The following is a 19300-nucleotide window of genomic DNA, read 5'->3' on the forward strand; positions in this document are numbered from 1 at the left end:
ATTACTTGGGTCTATTTGTGAAAAATACACAAAATATTTAGCAAAGTGCATATTTCTTAAACTCAGAAGTTTAGGGGCTGTGCACTCCAATAGTAAATGTTGCAAGGTTTCAACAATTGTTGTGTTTCGACAAAACCTGCACCAATTAAAGTCTGATGTGATTTGTCTCCTTCTTACTTTGACTTCCCTAGTGGGCCAGATGTTAAACCGCAGCCTCAGGATCTCAGATCTAATAGCAGAAGAAGGCGACAGGCACAGGTACGAGGCAATGTCTTTATAAGATTTAGGACCAAATATTGCAGGATCAAAGTCTCTATAGGTTAAACACTTTACTCGGGTTTCAATCCAGTCCATCATGTGGACTTTCTTCTTTGCTCTCTCTGGATGATCTAATAAAAGGCTCAAAGAAATATCGGCCTTTACCATAATAGAGAGAACATTTGAAGACCACTGTTTCGGGAATTTTTCTGCTGAGTTTAGTATGTAACTGGAGATGGCCGACAAGGCAGAATTGTCCTGTGTTGAAAGCAAACATTTACGCAATAAAGCGCATAGGCGCCAATTATGATGGGCACTTAATGAGGTTAAGCCCAATTCATAACGCATCATTGCCCCAGGAATACATTGCGGTAGATGCAAGATGGCTCGCCAAAATTTGGATTCTAAGCGGTTAAGAAATGCAGTTGGTAAAATTTGCGTTTCCATGCCATAAAGAATAGTTGGGACAACATTTTGATTCCAAAACAGAAGAGCTGCTTTGAGTGTAAATTTGCCATACTTAGATACAATTATTTGGGTCTGACAAATTGCCATGGTTAGCTTTTGTTTAATTTTATTCAACTGTGAGTCTGCAATGGGACAACCATCAAAAATAACACCCAAATAGACATAATTTGGAACTATCTTTATGGGGGTTGTCTCAATTTGCCACTCTAATAGATGCTTGCGTAAACCTTTAGGGATAAACGTAACAATCTGAGTTTTAGCAGTATTTACAAATAATTCATTTTCTTTGAAATAGCTGCAAAGTGCTGACAGAAGATTACGTAGACCACTGGGTGTTTTTGACACAAGAACAAGGTCATCTGCATACCATAATGCACTAATTTTAACACCATTCAGTATTGGAGCGTCAGCCGCTATTTTAGTAAAGATCCAGCGAACATCGTTAATAAAAAAGTTGAACAAGGCTGACGCTAAGCTGCATCCTTGTTTTAACCCTCTGTACGTATAAACAGGCGATGACAGGAGACCTTCAGCATTTAATCTTACAAAGATCTTGGTTTTTGAATGTAATGCAAAAATGATGTCTATAAGAGTGGGGGGACATTCCGCTTTGATTAACTTGTTGATAAGTTTAGGTCTTGAAACCGAATCAAAAGCGGAATGTAAGTCCACAAATGCAAAATATCTAGGCTGTCTCTTACACTGAGCTTGTTGTCGGATAGCATTTAAAGTTAGTAAATTAACACTAGTGCCCAGACCAGCCACAAAACCAGTTTGTGCTGGATCACGTTGACCAGTTGCCGATGCCCAAAGAACAAAATCTCTTAATACTAACTTGGTAAACAGCTTCCCCGGGGCATCCAATAATGCTATCGGACGATAGCTTTTAGCGTCCATGCGATCACCCTTCTTATAAATAGGGATAATCACGGACGAGCGCCAAGAATCTGGTAAACATTTGGTGTGTAAGATGTGCTGAAATGCATTGTTGAGGATTAGAGCCCATTCATTTATGTTTTGTTTAAACATCCAGTTAGTAAGACCGTCAAGGCCTGCTGCTCTTGACGAAGACGCTGTTTTCTTTATCTTAACACTCTTCTTCCTCCATTACAATCTGGGTTCCGTCCTGCTCACTTCACTGAGCCTGCTCTACTTCATGCATCTAATTTTCTACTCTCTGCTAGATACAATCGACTCTCCTCTGTTCATATCTGTGTTCATATCTTACTTGATCTTTCAGCTGCTTTCTATACAGTCAATCAATATTTTACTTTCTAGTTCAACTCTTTTGTTCTTAAGTGGTTTCATTTTTATCTGGCTGACCGCACATACTCTGTTTCCTGGGCTTCTCCTCTTCCTACCCACTTCTCTATGGTGTTCCACAGGGCTCTGTTTTAGGGCCTCTTCTTTTCTCTTTATATACTATTTCGCTGTCTGATCCTATCTCTTCAATAAAATTGTCTTGTCACTTTTATGCTGACGATTCCCAGATCTTTTTCTCTTTTTCCAAATTCTCTTCGCCTCTTCAAAATAATGTTCCTTCCTGCTTGCTATCAAGTCCTGGATGGCTTCTAGCTTCCTCTACCTTAATCCCTCTAAGACAAAGGTTATTTTGTTTCCTCCTCATTCCCCCGTTTTACCCCCTCCAGTATTCTTTTTACACCATCTGTTTTTCCACTCAAACTTAGCACGGTCTTTAACCCATCCCTTTCCTTTTCTCTTCCTATTTCTAATACGGCTCATATTGCTCGTTTTCATCTCTATAATCGCCTGCGTGCTTGGTCTTTTCTTTAGTTTCAGGCAACCAAACTCTTGATCCATTCTCTGTTTTTTTCTCGCATCAATTATTGCTCAGTTCTTTTCTTTGGTCTCCCTAAGACCTATCACACTCCATTACGTTCTGTGTTCAATTCCGTTATTCCTCTTCTGTTTCGGTTACCTTGGCGTTCTTTTGTGACTTCCTCTTTTTGTTCTGCTTCTATGCTTTCTTTTGATCTTTATCTTACGTTTCACTTCCCTTGCCTGGTTTACAAAGCCCTACATGTTCTGGCTCCCTACTAACTTTGCTCTTTTGTCTCTCTTTATTCTCCTTCTTGTTTACGTTAGGAGCTTCACGTTCTAAATCTATATTTCTTCTTTCTGTGCCTAAGCCACCTTGTGCTTCTGTTTCCGTTCTTTATCACTCATTGCTCCTAAAAACTGGAATGCTCTTCCACTTTCTGTTGGTACTTCTACAACCTATAACATTTTTAGTTCTCAACTAAAAGCTCACCTCCTTCTTTCTCTCTGGACTGCCTAAATTGATTGTTCTCATCATTGGCAATTATTGTGCCGTTTGTTTTTAACCTTTTGTAAAGCCCTTTGGCGAAAGTGCTAAAAAATGATAAATAAAGACATAATACAAATACGAAGAATGAGAAAGGACTAGGAAGAAGGGAGAGCAGTCAGCGTGAAGCTAGCCGAGCCCGGGAAGTTCGAACCAGAGAACATGAAGCTGCAAGGACGCTGATCCCCATTGGTTGGGATGTTGAGGAACGGTCAGCAGGGCCCGACGTTGGAAGCCAAGCTCCTGACAAAGTGAAGAAAGAGAGAAACCAACAGTAGCGTGACCTTAAGGAGGGGGACCGTGTGGTACCATAACTGCACTGGAGCCGTGTGGTCCAAGTCTCTGCTGAGCAGCAAGGATGAATCTGGGAGCAGAGTGAAGATGGCAGGAGACACTGAAGCTACAAGAGTCAGCCCAAAACCGCAGGAAGAACCAGACACACAGTCCTGAAACACTACAGGTAACGGGGACAGCGGGAGATCCGGTAGGGGTTTGTGGCAGCTCCAGGGTCCAGAGAAGCTCAAGGGGTAATATCCCTAGTCACAGTAGTGCTACTCAGAATCAAGAAAAGCTTAGAAGAAATGTCCCTCATCACAGTAGTGATCCCCAGAGAATGAAAAGCCAAAAGAGCATCAGGCTGAATTTCCCTCATCATAATAGTGATATTCCAGGATTCAAGAATGAAGAGTGTATTGGGAGGAATCTCCATCATAGTGATAATGTGAATAAGATTATAGAGGAGATTAGACAACAAGAGCTCTCTGGAGGTAGGCTACAGAATTTCGCAAGACTAGGAAGAATTACTGGAACTGAAAAAGCAAGTTTTCGGAAGCCCTTAGGAAGAAATAAAGAGACTCATGAAGACTATTGCTAAAATAAATCCCAAAACAGCCCTCAAGGTTGTGAAAGGTGGGTCCGGAGAAGGGTGTCATTCTCCTGACCACACTTTCCTTGTTGAATCAGAAGCTAAAGCAAAGGGTTGCTGGAAAAGAGATAAAGACTGAGCTAATTTACCAGGAAAGGGGAATCATTCTCCTAGTACTATTCCCCCTTGGATGTTGAGCACTTTTTGTAAATTAGTGATAGGTTGAGAGTAGGTTTTGGATAGAGGACATATACTTTTTTATTTGAATAGATATCCTGACGGCAGGCACCCAAGTTATTATTGGTTTAGGTAGGGATAACCCTTTAAAAATAGGGAGAGCTAGGTTATTTTGTTCAAATCTTAATAATGTTTTGCTGAAACATGCCACCCCTTTGACTCCTACTCCTCATGCCACAGGCCTACATTTTCTATTAATGAAATGGGAACATAATATCTAAAGTCTAATGATTAAATTAACTATTTCCACAAAGTAGAGGTCACCAGATTCAGAAAGCTACTTCAGGAGGATGTCCTTTTTTAGTTTTACCTGCAAAACTATAGAATTCCTGCCACTGTGAACTTTGAACAACAGAAGAGCTAAGTTTCAGAAATGCATGAAAAACATACGGTGCTAGCTTTCATCAGCTATGAGATTTCAGTTTAGGATATTGTATAGTACCAACATTAATAGATTTCATGGCATTTCTAAATAAAGAATGTATAGTCTCTGGGTACCACTACCCTATAACTTGCCTCAACAATAGATATAGCTTTCTGGGCTCCTCGTAATAGAATAGAAAGTGCAATACAGGAATTACAACGAATGATATTTACTAATTTAGCATGTTATACCAAGCGACGTGGAATTGCAAACTAAGGACTACTGAAGTATCAGACACGAAACCTGCACAAAATGTATTAACTGCACAACATTAGAAAAAACACATAGGCTGAAGGCAAACCCAGGTCTTTTTTCTTCTATATAGACTAGAAGCAATGAGTGAGATTAATTAGCTATGCTCCTTCTCAGCAGAAGACCTTCCACGTTTAATTTTGAAACACATGGGGATTTACCCTAATTAGGTCTGGGTAATCCATATATCGACCCCTTGCTCTTTGTGCCTAGAGATACACAGCACCCCAGCCACATTACTCGGTTGATGAAAGACAATGCAATATCGTGTGTTGTGTTGTTGGTATGTTCAGAGGAGAATCACCTATCATTTCCGTGCTGGACTGCCCTTGTGGGTCGGGGCCAAAATGATATGCAAAAGGCAATTTCTCCTCTGGTAAGGTACCAAAAGGTAAAATGTGATTTGACCTTCCAGTCATCAGCCATCACCTCTTTGGTTTGCTTTGTCACACTGAGGGGGAAAGGTATACCCAGTTGTGGGTCCCATGCCTGCTGGGCATAGAGACCCAAGCTACTCCTCATTGATGATGCCCAATGAGGCCGAAACATGTCTGGCGATGCTTGTGGTCTTGTGCAGAAGGCATGTGATCTATCAGTTTGGGCTGGACTGCCCCTTTGGGGGTGTGACCAAGCCTGATTGGCGTATGGTCTTTCCCCTTTCTGTAAAGGCTTGGCAGGCGAAGAACGAGGGTCTGGAGGGGTGCCAAGAGTAATTGCTAGAGGTTTAAGATTCATTCTAAACCTCCCAGCCATAACCTCTTTCTTTTGCTTTCTGAGACGAAACCATCACATAAAACAGTGTATTTGTCCATGTTCATTGTCAATAGAGGAACTCCCATATTGTTGCAATTTTTGAAACACTTTGGTTTTCACCCTAAGTTAGTAGAACAAGTTACTTTCTTACCTGGTAACGTTCTTTATATGGGATGGTCCGACGACGTATTCCATATCTATGACAGGTAATCACCACAGCTGTGCTGCTTCGGAAACTTTTTTTGGCGTCTGCGTCCTGCGTCGATGACGTCGATGCGCCGTTGTCGAGGACCTCCTCCGACGTCATTCGATGTGATAAGTAGGACGCACGACGCCCGTAACCTCAGTTGTAGTTTTTTCCCCCAGAACGTGGAACATTAGTCAACTGCCAGTCAGACACAAAGCCTTGCGGAACGTAAGCTGCAATCGCAAAAGAAATTCTGCAGCGGGGAAGGCAGGGAGGGAGCGATATGGAATACGTCGTCGGACCATCCCATCAAAAGAACGTTACCAGGTAAGAAAGTAACTTGTTCTTCGAGGGGATTGGGTCCTCCGACGTATTCCATATCTATGACAGACTCCCAAAGCAGTACCAGAGCAAGGAGGAGGGAAAGAATTTAGAATCAAAATTTAGAATTGCCAAATAGCAGAGCAAAGGACCGCCTTGCCAAAGGCCAGATCCTGTCCTCGGATGGAATCGAGGGAATAGTGACGTACAAATGTATGTACAGAAGCCCAGGTGGCTGCATCACAGATGTTGCGAATAGGAACACCCCTATAGCAGGGCAGTAGATGCAGCCATACACCCCTGGTAGAATGGGCCCGCAAGCCAGCCGGCGGGACCTTACCCGCCAAGCGGTAACACTCCGAGATGGCCAAAATAATCCAGCGAGACAAAGTCTGTTTCGTCACAGCCTGCCCCAAACGCTTTCCAGCATAACCAATAAAGAGTTGATCGTCCACTCTGACCCGGGACATGCGAGAAATATAAAAGCTTAAAGCTCTCCTAGGATCAAGCCTATGGAGCCTCTCCTCTTCCTTACCAGGATGCGGAGGAGGATAGAATGCCGGAAGAACAACCTTCTGGGCCAAATTAAATTCCGAAACCACCTTCGGAAGAAAAGAAGGACGAACACTAAGGACAACCCTGTCCTTATGAAATACAGTGAAGGGTGGCTTGACTGAAAGTTCCTGTAACTCACTCACTCTGCGAGCGGAAGTAACCGCAACCAAAAACACAGTTTTCAGAGTTAACAGCCTCAAAGGGCAAGAATGCAAAGGCTCAAACGGAGCACCCATAAGAAACTTAAGAAATAGGTTTAAATCCCAACCGGGCACCAGGAAAGGTGACGGAGGGAACACATTAGTGAGCCCTTTCAGAACTGTGAAATTAAAGGGATTTTAAAGAAGGAACACTCTTCAGACGAGCGCTTAAAGATGGACAGCGCTGCCAGGTAACCTTTAATGGTACCCACTTGCAAGCCTTTGTGGGCCAAAGAAAGTAAAAAGGACAGAACCATGGGGATGTCACATCCAAAAGGATCCACATTCTGAACTCTGCACCAGTCGCAGAACTTACGCCAACAGCAACGGTACAGAGACTTTGTTGCTGGCCTTCGGGCCGAGAGGAACACCTCCATCACGTCTTCAGGGAGGTCCCAATCCTTATACCTCAACCTTTCAGAAGCCAAGCGTGAAGGTTGAGGGATCTGACCTCTGGATGGAGAACCTGACCCCCCTCCCGTGAGAGCAGATCGTCTTGGTAGGGAAGATGACGTGGAGGGCAGATGGACAAGTCGAGAAGGTCCGGGTACCACAACCTCCGAGCCCACGGCGGAGCAATGAGGATCATCCGGGAACCGAACTTCCGTAACCTCCGCAGCACTTGACGGGGACTGGAGGAAACTCGTACAGCAGCGGGAATGACCACTCCACCACGAACGCGTCTCCTAAGGCTCCTTTTGGAGGAAATTCCCGCGAGCAGAACCTCTCGCACTTCCGGTTGACACTGGAGGCGAAGAGATCCACTTGAGGGGTCCCCCAAAGGGCGAAGATCTCCAGGAGAATCTCCTGAGCCAACTCCCACTCGTGAGAGATCGTGCTCTGCCTGCTCAGAGCATCCGCCGTCACGTTTTCATCTCCGGCCAGATGAACTGCTGAGATCGAAACTTCCTGCTGGATGGCCCAGAACTCGAGCTTCATCGCCTCCCTGCACAGAGGAAGTGACCCTGCCCCCCCCTTTTTGTTGAGGTAGTGCATGGCCACTGTGTTGTCCGTCAGGATAAGGACATTCTTTCCTCGCACAGTCGGCAGAAAAGCCTTCAGGGCTAGCCTGACGGCCCTCAGCTCCAACAGATTGATATGGAGTCTGGACTCCGACGGAGACCAACGACCGCTGACTGTCAGCCCGTTGGCATGAGCTCCCCATCCCGTGAGGGATGCATCCATCACGATCGTCACCTCCGGCCAGGGAAGCCAAAATGGAGCACCCTTCATCAAGTTGCCTTCGACGGCCCACCACAGAAGGTCCCGGGCGACCGAGGGCGGCACCTGAACCGGGTCCGACATCCTGCAAGAGGACTGCGACCATTGCATCTTGAGTGCCCACTGCAAAGATCTCATCCGCAGGCGAGCCTCTGGCACCAGAAGAATGCAGGATGCCATGAGGCCGAGCAACCTCAAGAACTCTAACGCTGGGAGCGTCTGGGCATGCTGAAACTTGTGCACCATCTGCTGAATGTGAAGAGCCCTCACTTGGGGAGGAAAACACTGCCCTAGGGAAGTGTCGAGCACTGCTCCGATGTACTGGAGCCGCTGTGTTGGCGTCAAATGGGACTTCTTTAAATTGAGGGAGAAGATCAGCCTGTGAAGGGAGTAGCAGGTGACGGACAGATGATCCAGGACTTGCTTGGGAGAGCTCCCCCTGATCAACCAATCGTCCAGGTAGGGGTAGACGTGAATCCCCCCTTGCCTGAGATGCGCTGCCACCACCCCCATGAGCTTGGTGAAAACCCTCAGGGCGGAGGTCAATCAGAACGGCAGGACCCGAAACTGAAAATGCGAGTCGCCAACCGCGAACCTCAGGTACTTCTTGTACTTGGGATGGATCGGCACATGGAATTAAGCATCCTTGAGGTCGAGAGACACCAACCAGTCCTGAAGCTGAAGGGCCTGGAGGACTTGAGAGAGAGTAACCATCTTGAACTTGTCCTTCCTGAGGAGTTTGTTCAAACAGCGCAAGTCCATGATGGGTCTCAATCCACCGTCTTTCTTCGAAATCAAAAAATAAGGGGAATACCATCCCTTGTTCCTCTCCCCTACAGGCACCAGTTCTATGGCGCCTTTCTCCAGCAGGGCTTGAATTTCCTGCGCAAGGAGCGGATCCGGACTCTGCAAAGAGAGGTTCCCCGGTGGATTGTCGCGAGGCCTGTGCCGAAAGGGAAGACAGTAGCCGTGGGCTATGATCTCCAGAACCCACACATCTGAAGTAATGGCACGCCACTCTACAAGATGCTGCGCCAGCCTTCCCCCAACCGGCGAACCAGGCGATATGGCCTCATGACTGAGTGGTAGCGGCTGCGGCGTTACCTGAGGACAAAGAGGCAACTGCCCGAGCGGCCTTGGCCCTGTCGTCCACCTCTGGTACCCCTGCGTTGGCCTCTTTGACTGCCAGCTCCTCTTGCTTTACTGAAGGACGAGTAATAGCGAAAGGAACCACCCCTCCATTGCTGTCCCCTAGGACGAAAAGGCGGAGGTTGGCGAACTGCAGCGCCCAACGACTTTGCTGCAGCTTTTGAGGTCTGCAACCTCTCAAGGCTCTCATCAGCCTTGCTGCCAAAAAGGTGTTCACCGTCAAAGGGCATGTTGAGGAACCGGGACTGCACATCAGGAGCAAACCCCGACTTCCGCAACCACGTAAACCTGCGTATCACGCTGCTCGCCGCCATGGACCTGCTGACGCATTCAGCCATGTCCAAACCCGACTGAACGGACTCACACATGGCATCCTTACCATCCTGGACCATAGCAAGGAAACCATCACGTTCGTCCCCTTCGGGAATATGTTCAGGCGCTAACGCAACACAGTTCCACAGAGTGTGTGTGAAACGAGACAAGGCACAAATGGAGTTGGCCGCCTGAAGCGCCATACCACCAGAAGAAAACACTTTCTTCGCCCAGCCATCAAAACGTTTGTCGTCCCTATCAGGAGGGATGGTAGGGTACGACGCCTGCTTTGCCGGGGCCGTGGCCGCCTGCACCACCAAACTCTCCGCAGTGGGGTGCCTGGTCAAGTAGCAGGGGTCGCTACTGGCTGGACGGTATTTTCGCGACAAGGACCTGCCCACCGCCGGGAGACTCTCCGGAGCAGTCCAAGCCGCCACCCTTCTCTGTAGAGCCATATGAAACGGCAGTACCGGGTCAGTTGGGGGACCAACATCAAGGATGTCCGTGAGATCATCCTGAACAAACTCCCCTGGGGGAGCAGACCATCCTAAGTACTCGGAAACCCTAGCCATAAGGCGCTGGTACGAGGAATCGGCATGAGAGCCAGGCTCAGGCCTACAAAACTCCACCTCCGGAGAGGTGTCCAGTCCACTGGCATCATGCAGTGACTGCCTCAAATCGTCAAACTGACTATGGCCCAAGACAATTTCATCTGGAACCTGACTAGGAACCAGGCCATCAGAATCCTCACCCACCTCCGAAATATATTCCAGGTGGCGAAAAGAAGGCACCCGAGAGTGCTTGCTCTTAACCAGAGCCTTCCTAGGGGGTTCCCCTTGCCACGGGGTACCTCCGACACCCCGGCCTCGAAAGGCGTCGAGGGCGTTGAGTGAATCGGCACCGGCGTCGAGAGAACAGGCATCAGCGCCGAGAGGATTGGCGTCGACGTTGAGTAAATCGGCGTCGACGTCAGATGCAGCGCCGCCAGCATCGACGGCGTCGACACAGTCCTCGAAGCCGGAGCTCCGAGCGTGTCCTTCGACGACCCGAGCGTCGACTGCTTTGACGACTTCCTAGGAGCCGGAGCCTCGAGAAAGCCTGTCGACGCCCTCGACGCCTCAGACGTCGATGTCTTCCTCGAAGACATCACAGGTGCACATGGTCTCGAACGCGTCGAGGACCGGGACATGGAACGGGTACGTCGAGAACGAGTCCCCTTGTCCGAACGGGACCTCTCCCGTGACTTGTGCCGACCACTCTTGCGAGCGGTGTCTCTCGACCTCTCACGACCGACCCCACTCAGGGGCGCGGACGGCTTAGTACCCTGCGACTCGAGAATCGCCAGCATTTTCTTCCTGAAGGAAGCCCATTCCTCCGGCGTCGCACGGCTGGTGGGGTAAGCGACGTGCCGGGCAGAGTCCTCAGAAGAGGACCTGGAAGACGACCGCGCTGTCGGCGCTTCCGAGAATGCCTCGAAGAGGCCGAGGAGTGGCGAGACCGACTCCTAGAAGGAGACCCACGAGACTTCCGACGATGACGCGGAGAGTCTCCTCTCGAATCATCTGTCGAAAGCCCCGCAGACTTCGACTTCCGGGGCTTGGACACCCGACCTGCCGACAACTTCTTCTTACGTTCACGTAAGGCTTTGGACGTGAGCGACTGGCAGTCGATACAGTCATCCGTGTCGTGGGCCTCCCCGAGGCACCAGAGTTAGGCGTCGTGCGAGTCCGTCACCGACATCTTGGACCCACACTCCCCGCACTTCTTGAAGCCCGGACGCGGGGTCGACGACGAAGAAGAAGACATCTTCACACGAAGGAGATTTTTCACAAAAACGAACAGGTTCGAAGAACCGAGAAGAACAGAACTCCAAAGAGTCGAGGCGTTAACCGAGATTCACGAAGCAACACGTTCGCGGAAAAAACAGAACTGAGGCTACGGGCGTCATGCGTCCCACTTATCACATCGGATGACGTCGGAGGAGGTCCTCGACGACGGCTCATCGACGCAGGACGCAGAAAAAAGTTTCCGAAGCAGCACAGCTGTGGTGATTACCTGTCATAGATATGGAATATGTCGGAGGACCCAATCCCCTCGAATGGGTACTACAGACATGGAACCCCTGTTCCCCACGCATACAGAGACAAAGTATCCTAGCCACATCTCTCTGATGATGCCCAACATGGTAAAGCATGTGTCTGGGGTTGCTAGTGGTAGTCTTGTTCCAAGCACAGCATTCTGGTGCTGGACTGCCCTTGTAATTGGTACCAGACTGATATGTAAAGGGATATTTTTCCTATTATATGGTAAAGTGATCTAAAATGTCGTTGTAGACCCTCTTAAGTGGAAACAATCCCACAGATCATGTTATTCTATAATGTTCATTCTCTGTAGAGGGGCATCCATACATTTGCACATTTTAGGCTTACATTGTTCATTTGGCATTCTGAGGCAGCCAAACGTGGTGTGTAGCACTTCACAAAGATGCTGTAAACCTTTCTGAATCGTGTGGATCCACTCGTTAAGGAGTGGCAGTATTTGCTTCAGAAATTCACACTAAACTCAAAAATCATGAATTCACTCCACTGCACATGGGTGTATGTGGCCTGATAATTCTGCAATTTGTGCTATAACACACTATTAGTAGATACAAATAGTAATGCTGTGAGACAGGATCCTTTCCACAGCCACCGAACAACCAAGGGAAATACCCATATAAGGTAATTTGCCTTCTATGTTTATAGAAGAACTTTTTTTTTCAAATTAAAAAATATAGTCTTCCTAATATCTCAAAATTACAATTTCAGAATTGACAGCAGAAACATAGCTACAGTTGCTCATCTAGCTGACAAATGTGTGATACAAATTCAAGCAACACAATAGAGCCAAATAAGAAAGCACAACATGAGTGTGAATCGGTAAAAACCAAAAGACTAGACTTGCACAAATAATAGTTTACATTATGATAACACGGTTTTATCTGCTTACCTATTGGGTTTCTGTCGAAGAACAGAACTGGTGCGCGAAGAATGGATTGAAACATCTGGTTGTGAAAATTCTGTGCAGCCCCCACAAGCACATGGAACACCAGCAAACTTCGCAACACGCCAAATACGATTGTGGCGAATGTCAAACCTAACGAAAAACGAAACATTCTAACTGTACCACTGAAGGAATACATATGTTGAAATATACACATTAAAAACATTTCTTATGCATAATTTCCCCGAATTTAAGATTTGGCAGTTATCTGAGATTTTGCTCCAAACCACTAAAAGTACAAATTAAAATAAACACTTGAATACTTGCAACATCTACTTATGACTCTATTCGGATATTAAAACCCTTGATAAAGGTATAATGTGTAGATGGCATTCAGAATATTTCTTTTCTACTGCACCGACCCTACCACCATTGTGAACCTCAGGGTATTTGCTATACATTGACTGGAATTGAATATTCAGTTGTGTGCCATGAGCAGCAATTTTAATGGATCCCTACAGGAATTGAAATTTGTACCAACCACCCATTTTGGACTTCTTGAAGACATGAATGGTAATTTAAATGAATAGTTTATATTTCATACATTAGCATAAATTGCATTTTATGGAATTAATTGAATCTGCATCCAAAAAGAACGGATCAATAAACCATGCAATAGCATACACCCTTAAGTAGCCTGCTCGTTAAATAGCTCTCAACAACGTTAGATACCCGACAATGAGACTTGCATGCATTACATGGTCTAATATAAAACATGCAACCTCTTCCCCTTAACAAATACCAGGTGTTACAATGTTTTCAGATCAGCAATATTCTCTCTCCCAATAAACATACATACCTCACAGAACAAACAAGTGGGGGATCCGCCCTGCTCTTTAAAGCATATTGGCTCATCAAAATACACAAAATACCAATGTTTCTTTATTCAGTAATTTGCTCTGAATACCCCTATCTATGGGGAATTCATTTATGGTGATTTCACACATCTCTCTGCTTCATGATTCATATAAAAGACCTTTGAAATTTTATGGATATAAAATGCTATAGTTACAGGAAATGGTTGTTGGATTTATTGTGTTTCCATCCAAATACATGTTTTCACTAGTTCTGTAACTGACTCAGAAACATACAGCATAAACTATTTAGAACCAGGAGACCTTATTGAACTCTGCACGTTCTTAATGATATTGTTAAGTATTTCACTTTTGTTATTTAGCAAAAACTGATACTGTAGACAAATATGGACATTTATGTTGGGCGTCTCGCAATATCAGTATCCAGCATAGACAGTTGAGCCAATAGTTCTAAAAAGAAAGTAAATATTCCGAGAAGGGACAGTCTTGCCCTGCACCTCTCGGCATTACATTTTCTGAGAAGACATCCTTCAACTGAATGATTTTATCTGAGGTGGTTTATATTCTACAAAACATAGTTAAACAACATGAGATTGAAATATTTTTTAGGGTCTAGAGTAAGATGGGCAAAGGTCATCGCCGACCACTTACAAACATTCACTACATTAATTAAAGGCTCTTCTAATAATAACCAGGGATGTACCTGCCCCCAAAAAAACATGTCGAGTAATGGTTAATTCCCTTGGGTGATAAGGGAGATCCTATTGGCTAGAAATGTATAGTGAACTCTATTTTGTAATTAAGAAAAGTTATATGGGATTATGATGCAAATAACTGTCTCTTTCTCTGGTTTGGTGAACTCGCTCATCGTGCGTGTCACCACTTTAGACAACAGAAATCTATTTAAATGTTTTATCAAGAGCAGCATCAAAATGATCCCTAAACTGTTTTACAAAAGAGAGCTAAAAACCCATCTTTGCCAGGATTGTTTTAAGTGAAAGGAAGTCTATGCTCCCAGAACATTTCTCTGCTTTAATTGAACTCCTGTCCCAAATCATCAAAACCACATCGTTTTAACAGCTTGCCAAATAATCTTTCTGACACTCATGATTGTACAATTGGGCTGCAAAGTGTTTTATATCATGTTTAGATAGAGTACCGTGTCAAGGATGCCCCTTGTGAGAAACCATGCCAAGGAAATCCCAAATGTGTCTGTCATGCTGAGTACAGGGAGAAGCCATGGCGAGAGAAGGGAGAGTCTGTATTCCCTGTTAAGCAACATGTCATCAAGGCTGCAAGACCAAAGCTCGTCAAAATAACCAAAGGAAGAGCTGGAGGCAACTTAGAAGCGTCAAGCGCAGCCAACATACACTTGATATGTGTCATTCTCTGGATCTGGTGAAGCTGTTGGAGATATTGGAGAGCAGAAGCAACACTAGGGAGAGGACTAGACTGCAGAATTTCCTTGAAGCAAGCTGCTCTGGGCAGCCACTCAAGCTGCACCTGAGCACAAACCGATGCTAATACTAGATAGAAGATGAAATATTCTTACCAGACATGGAGGTATCTACGTGATATTGCTGAAAATAAAATACAGAATCCCAAAATACTGAATAGTTTTTCTTTTCCCCATTTCACCTTATATACATGCGGGGGAGACACCCTGCAGTCCCTGCATACCCCTCCACATTTTTTTTAGTAACTTTACCGCTGCCCTCACATATATATGGGTTGAAATGGAGGTACAGAAATCCGGTATTTTGAGATATGGCATTTTATGCCACGAAAACATGGGTTCATACCGACATGGAGCCCATAGACAGCAACACAGTTAAAGAATGCCAAAGCCTGGTAATGCTTTGGAAAAGGGAAACAAGAAAGAGCGTTGAACCCAACTCAGATATGGAGAGTTTATTTGAAGCTGGGGCGTGAGAAAAATCACTGGTAAAAGGAATATGCTGGTGTGAGGAGAAACGAAGATGTGTAGCAAGGAAAGAAACTGAGGAGAACTGTGGAAGAGAGGCGTCCAAGTGAGCACATGGGTAATAATCCAATGAAGAAACCAAAGAGGAAGAATGATAGAGACCACCAGTCAGGAAGCAAAGCCCTGTGTACCTAACAAATCAGACCATGAGTACTGGCTCGAATGCGAAAGCAAAGGGACTCCTGACACATGTAGTACACAGTCTCAAAGGCATATTAAACATATAAATATGTTAAAAGGACCTGAGCAATATTTAACACTGGGCAATGAAGCACAATTCCTCAAACCAACTCCAAAGCAAGGGAATGGGACACAAGCCGATGAATGAACAGAGACCTTCTCTTTAGAGACCTTCTCTTGAGATAATAGCTCATTAATGGAAGGCGCACTACGAAACTAACTGCTAAGAAAAGCTGGACCACAGAAAGTGAACACCAGCCCAAGTCTGTGAAAGGAAGGAAGAGAAGTGAATGATTCTGATGAAAGCAAGCCATATTAAATACACCTCTGTGCAATTCCTGGAAAGCAAGTTATATCAGATGTAAAGAGGCCATTGCTACAAACGTTAATGATGCCTAGTGGGAAAATAAGTCCTATCCAATGGCAGGTTGAAATCAAGTTGTATCGAAAGTAATTTGCAATATTCTTGAGTTATGTATGTTGGGGCACAAAGGTTTATCAAAAACCAAAGAGTAGGGCATTACAGTTTTGCGGGAATGCCGCCGGCACTTTCAGTGGGATACTGGCAAAACTGCATTACCGTTTCCGCCACCCGATATCACAGGCGGCGAAGAGGACAGTAAGTTCCCATTCCATGGAGCCCCATAGGACTCCATGGGATAAGATTGCCAGAATTACTGTGTAGTACCAGTGATTCCGGCATTAATTTGCCAGTACTACCAGTGATTCCGGCATTCATTTTCCGGTAGGGTCTGAACTCCTGGCAGGTCAGGTCTGTCGGTAGTTCACTGCCCCCACTGGCAAACTTGTGATTGCCTGGTCCGGAAAAAATGCTAATGCCGGAATTATCAGCATTTGTTTCAGACCGGGGGAACTCAATGAGCCCCTAAAGCCTGCTTTTGGTGAAAAACTGTATCAGGCACCAAGGCGCTAAGTGGGAGATGCACGTTCCACATATGCTGTTTAAAGAGTTGCCATTTGAGCCTGAATCACTGCAGCATTGTGGTTGAAAGCGGACCGACTATAAACCACATGGCAGAGGTTGTCCTCAAGAACGACCAACATCAGGCGCCAAAGTCTTATCCGGTTTACTTAAACCTAAAAAGTTCATTCCCAGTTTGACAGGATCCAAGAGACATTCATAATAGTACGTGTTGTGAAAATAAAGCGTTTTCACAAACTAACTAAATGAGGAACTTGGCATGCAACAGTGATGTTTCTAAAGGGAGTTCATCCTAAACAGACCCTACAAAACTATTATAATAAATCCTTATGATAAAACCAAATTCATACTTGCTCATCAGAGTCCTGGTAACAGGCTCTAATCTGTTTGCTAGAAGCATCACGTAGCCAGAAATAGCAAGAAGGCTGACTATGCTGAAAATGGAGGAAAGGAGAACACCTGTCAAAGGCTGCCTAACAGTTCTACATCAAAAATGACTGAAAAAATGACTGAGAAAGCCTCAATGCAGATGCAGGGTTTACAGTGTGGTAGAAAAGGAAGACTGGCAGTGATAAAGGTGCCATTCTAATCCCGAGAAAAAGCCATAACTCTGAAATACGTAGGTCGCTAGAAATAATATAATTTTATTTAGAATTCTTCATTAAAACAAATACATTTCAAAACAGACACATATAACTCAATAACATAAAATATAACCATCAATACGGCTGCATAAAAGTGCAGGATTTGGAGCAATCATTAAGTACGAGTTCCCTTTGCTTTTATGTTCAGGTGAAAATTACTTTTGTGGACGTGGATTACTTAAGGTATATAAAATCGCCAGCACTCTGAAAATCGGTCCTTCGTTTAAAATAATTATGTCTGAGTAGAATAGCAAAAAGATGGAAAAATGTAAGCAATGAGAGCGATTGTAAATGGTGTATTGGAAACATTGAGGATAATGCACACTCGATGCTTGTATGTACAAACTATACCTTTCTAATAGCAATACGGTTAAGAACTACGTTCTTGAAATATGATATATGATATGATAAGGCATTTATAACGCGCCTATACACAAGTGTTTCAAGGCGCGACAAGGCAATGGAGGGGGAGCAGAGGGAAGACAGACAACGATCTTACAAGGCCAGGTGTCAATCAGATCGCGCAAGTGCAAGGGAATGGGGGAAAAGGGAAAAGCACAAGGGTGGGGGGGGGAGTGCAGTACATGGGATAATAAATAAACGAACGGCCAGCTGGTGGCAAGTGCAGGGTGAGTGCAGACATACGTGCTGGTGGGGGGACTGTATGGATAGGGCTACAGAAAACAGTCCCAAGGTACAGGGATTGCCATGGAGGCAGTGCAGGCGTGCAACTGGCAGGGCTTGGGCCCGGGATCAGATGGGTGGCCAGGTAACCCTGCAGTAACAGTATCAGCAGGACTTCAGCAGGGGAGAGGGGGGGAGAAAAAGCAGAAGCAAAGGTTTTAAGGTGCTTCTGGAACCGAAGAGGGTTCTCCTCAAGTTTCAGGGAGGCAGGGATCCTGTTCCAGAGGGAGGCCCCAGCCGAAGAGAGAGATCTACCAACAACTCGTTGCTTGGAGAAGCGACTAACCCTGAGGGAGTTGGAGGCGAATGAGCGAAGATATTTAGGAAGAGAGAATTGAAGGTATTGAGGCCCCAGAATATACAATACAAAGAGCTGGGTGGCAACATTAAAATTCCTTGTGAAGGCAGGGCATATGAAGGTAAACCAAGCACTTGGGACTTATATTAGAGAAGCATTGATAATACATGGACAATGCTTTTATGCATTTCTATTGATGGTTATAATTTATTCGATTGAGCTTTATGTGCCTGTTTTAAATGTTTTTGTTTCAATGTATAATTATGAAATAAATATTAGCAATATAAGCCTCGATGTAAGTACACATTTCAAATCACTCACTCCACTGGCATAAATGCCAGTTCTCCACAAGGGCACACCACACTCTTTTCTTGCTTTCCAAGGGTGAAGTGTCACTCAGCAATGTCTTGTGTCAAGTGCAAAGATTGTAGATTTGTAAATAATAAAAGTTACTAGATGTTAACATACTTTCTGTGTGCAGGTTATGTGTGATCATTAACAAGGGAAATGTCACAGAAGATAGGTTGGCTTCCTCCAAGTTAGAATTGTCACCTGGTAATTAACAATGCTCTTTTTCGAATTGCAGGATTGTTTGTCCCTAGACTACAAACCTTGAAAAAGCAGAACTGCTTGGTTTAAACATTTCATAAGACATTTCATGTTCCCACAATGATTCGAGATCCCCACCATGCGACTTGAGCAGCATATAGATTTTTTAGCCTGTTGCCTAATGTTTACCTTTCAAATCAAATACTTTCTGTTCTAAAGTTTTCTAATAGTTTTATTATTGATTTGTGATGAGCCACTAAACTGCTAATAATGTCTCTACTGATCATAGGTTTAAACATCTTCCAACTCCCTTACCAAGATGCCCATGCCACAGCATGGTTGTGAAAATACTGTGTCAATTTATATTAAATATCTTTGAATACTGCTGGGCCATACAGATGTGAACATTCATTCTCAAAAGGTTCATTTTTTAAGGACTGCCCTAAGAATGTGGACAAGGAGAGCTTGGTTGAAGCATGATCTGAGAAGGCTCAGTGTGGCAACTCTACTGATTGAACATATATGGAAGAGGGTTCAAATATATCAAACCCTGGAATATTCTTTATGCACATGGCAATAATAGTTGTTTTACAGTTAGGATAAACATTTTGCCAAATGTCAATGAAGCCAAGG

At 44.9% G+C, this 19300-nt stretch overlaps 1 protein-coding gene across 2 annotated transcripts in view; it reads right to left on the reverse strand.

Moving 5' to 3' along the window:
- ABCC4 (ATP binding cassette subfamily C member 4 (PEL blood group)) overlaps positions 1–19300 on the reverse strand; it is a 2280107-nt gene that overhangs the window by 1065552 nt on the left and 1195255 nt on the right. For both annotated transcript variants that reach the window (XM_069639145.1, XM_069639144.1), the window contains exon 19: positions 12517–12663. In XM_069639145.1, coding sequence (XP_069495246.1) covers positions 12517–12663 — 147 coding nt within the window. The remainder of the gene's footprint in view (positions 1–12516; positions 12664–19300) is intronic.

Source organism: Ambystoma mexicanum, chromosome 7q, assembly GCF_040938575.1.
Source record: "Ambystoma mexicanum isolate Mex_15411 chromosome 7q, UKY_AmexF1_1, whole genome shotgun sequence".
Taxonomy (NCBI): Eukaryota; Metazoa; Chordata; class Amphibia; order Caudata; family Ambystomatidae; genus Ambystoma; species Ambystoma mexicanum.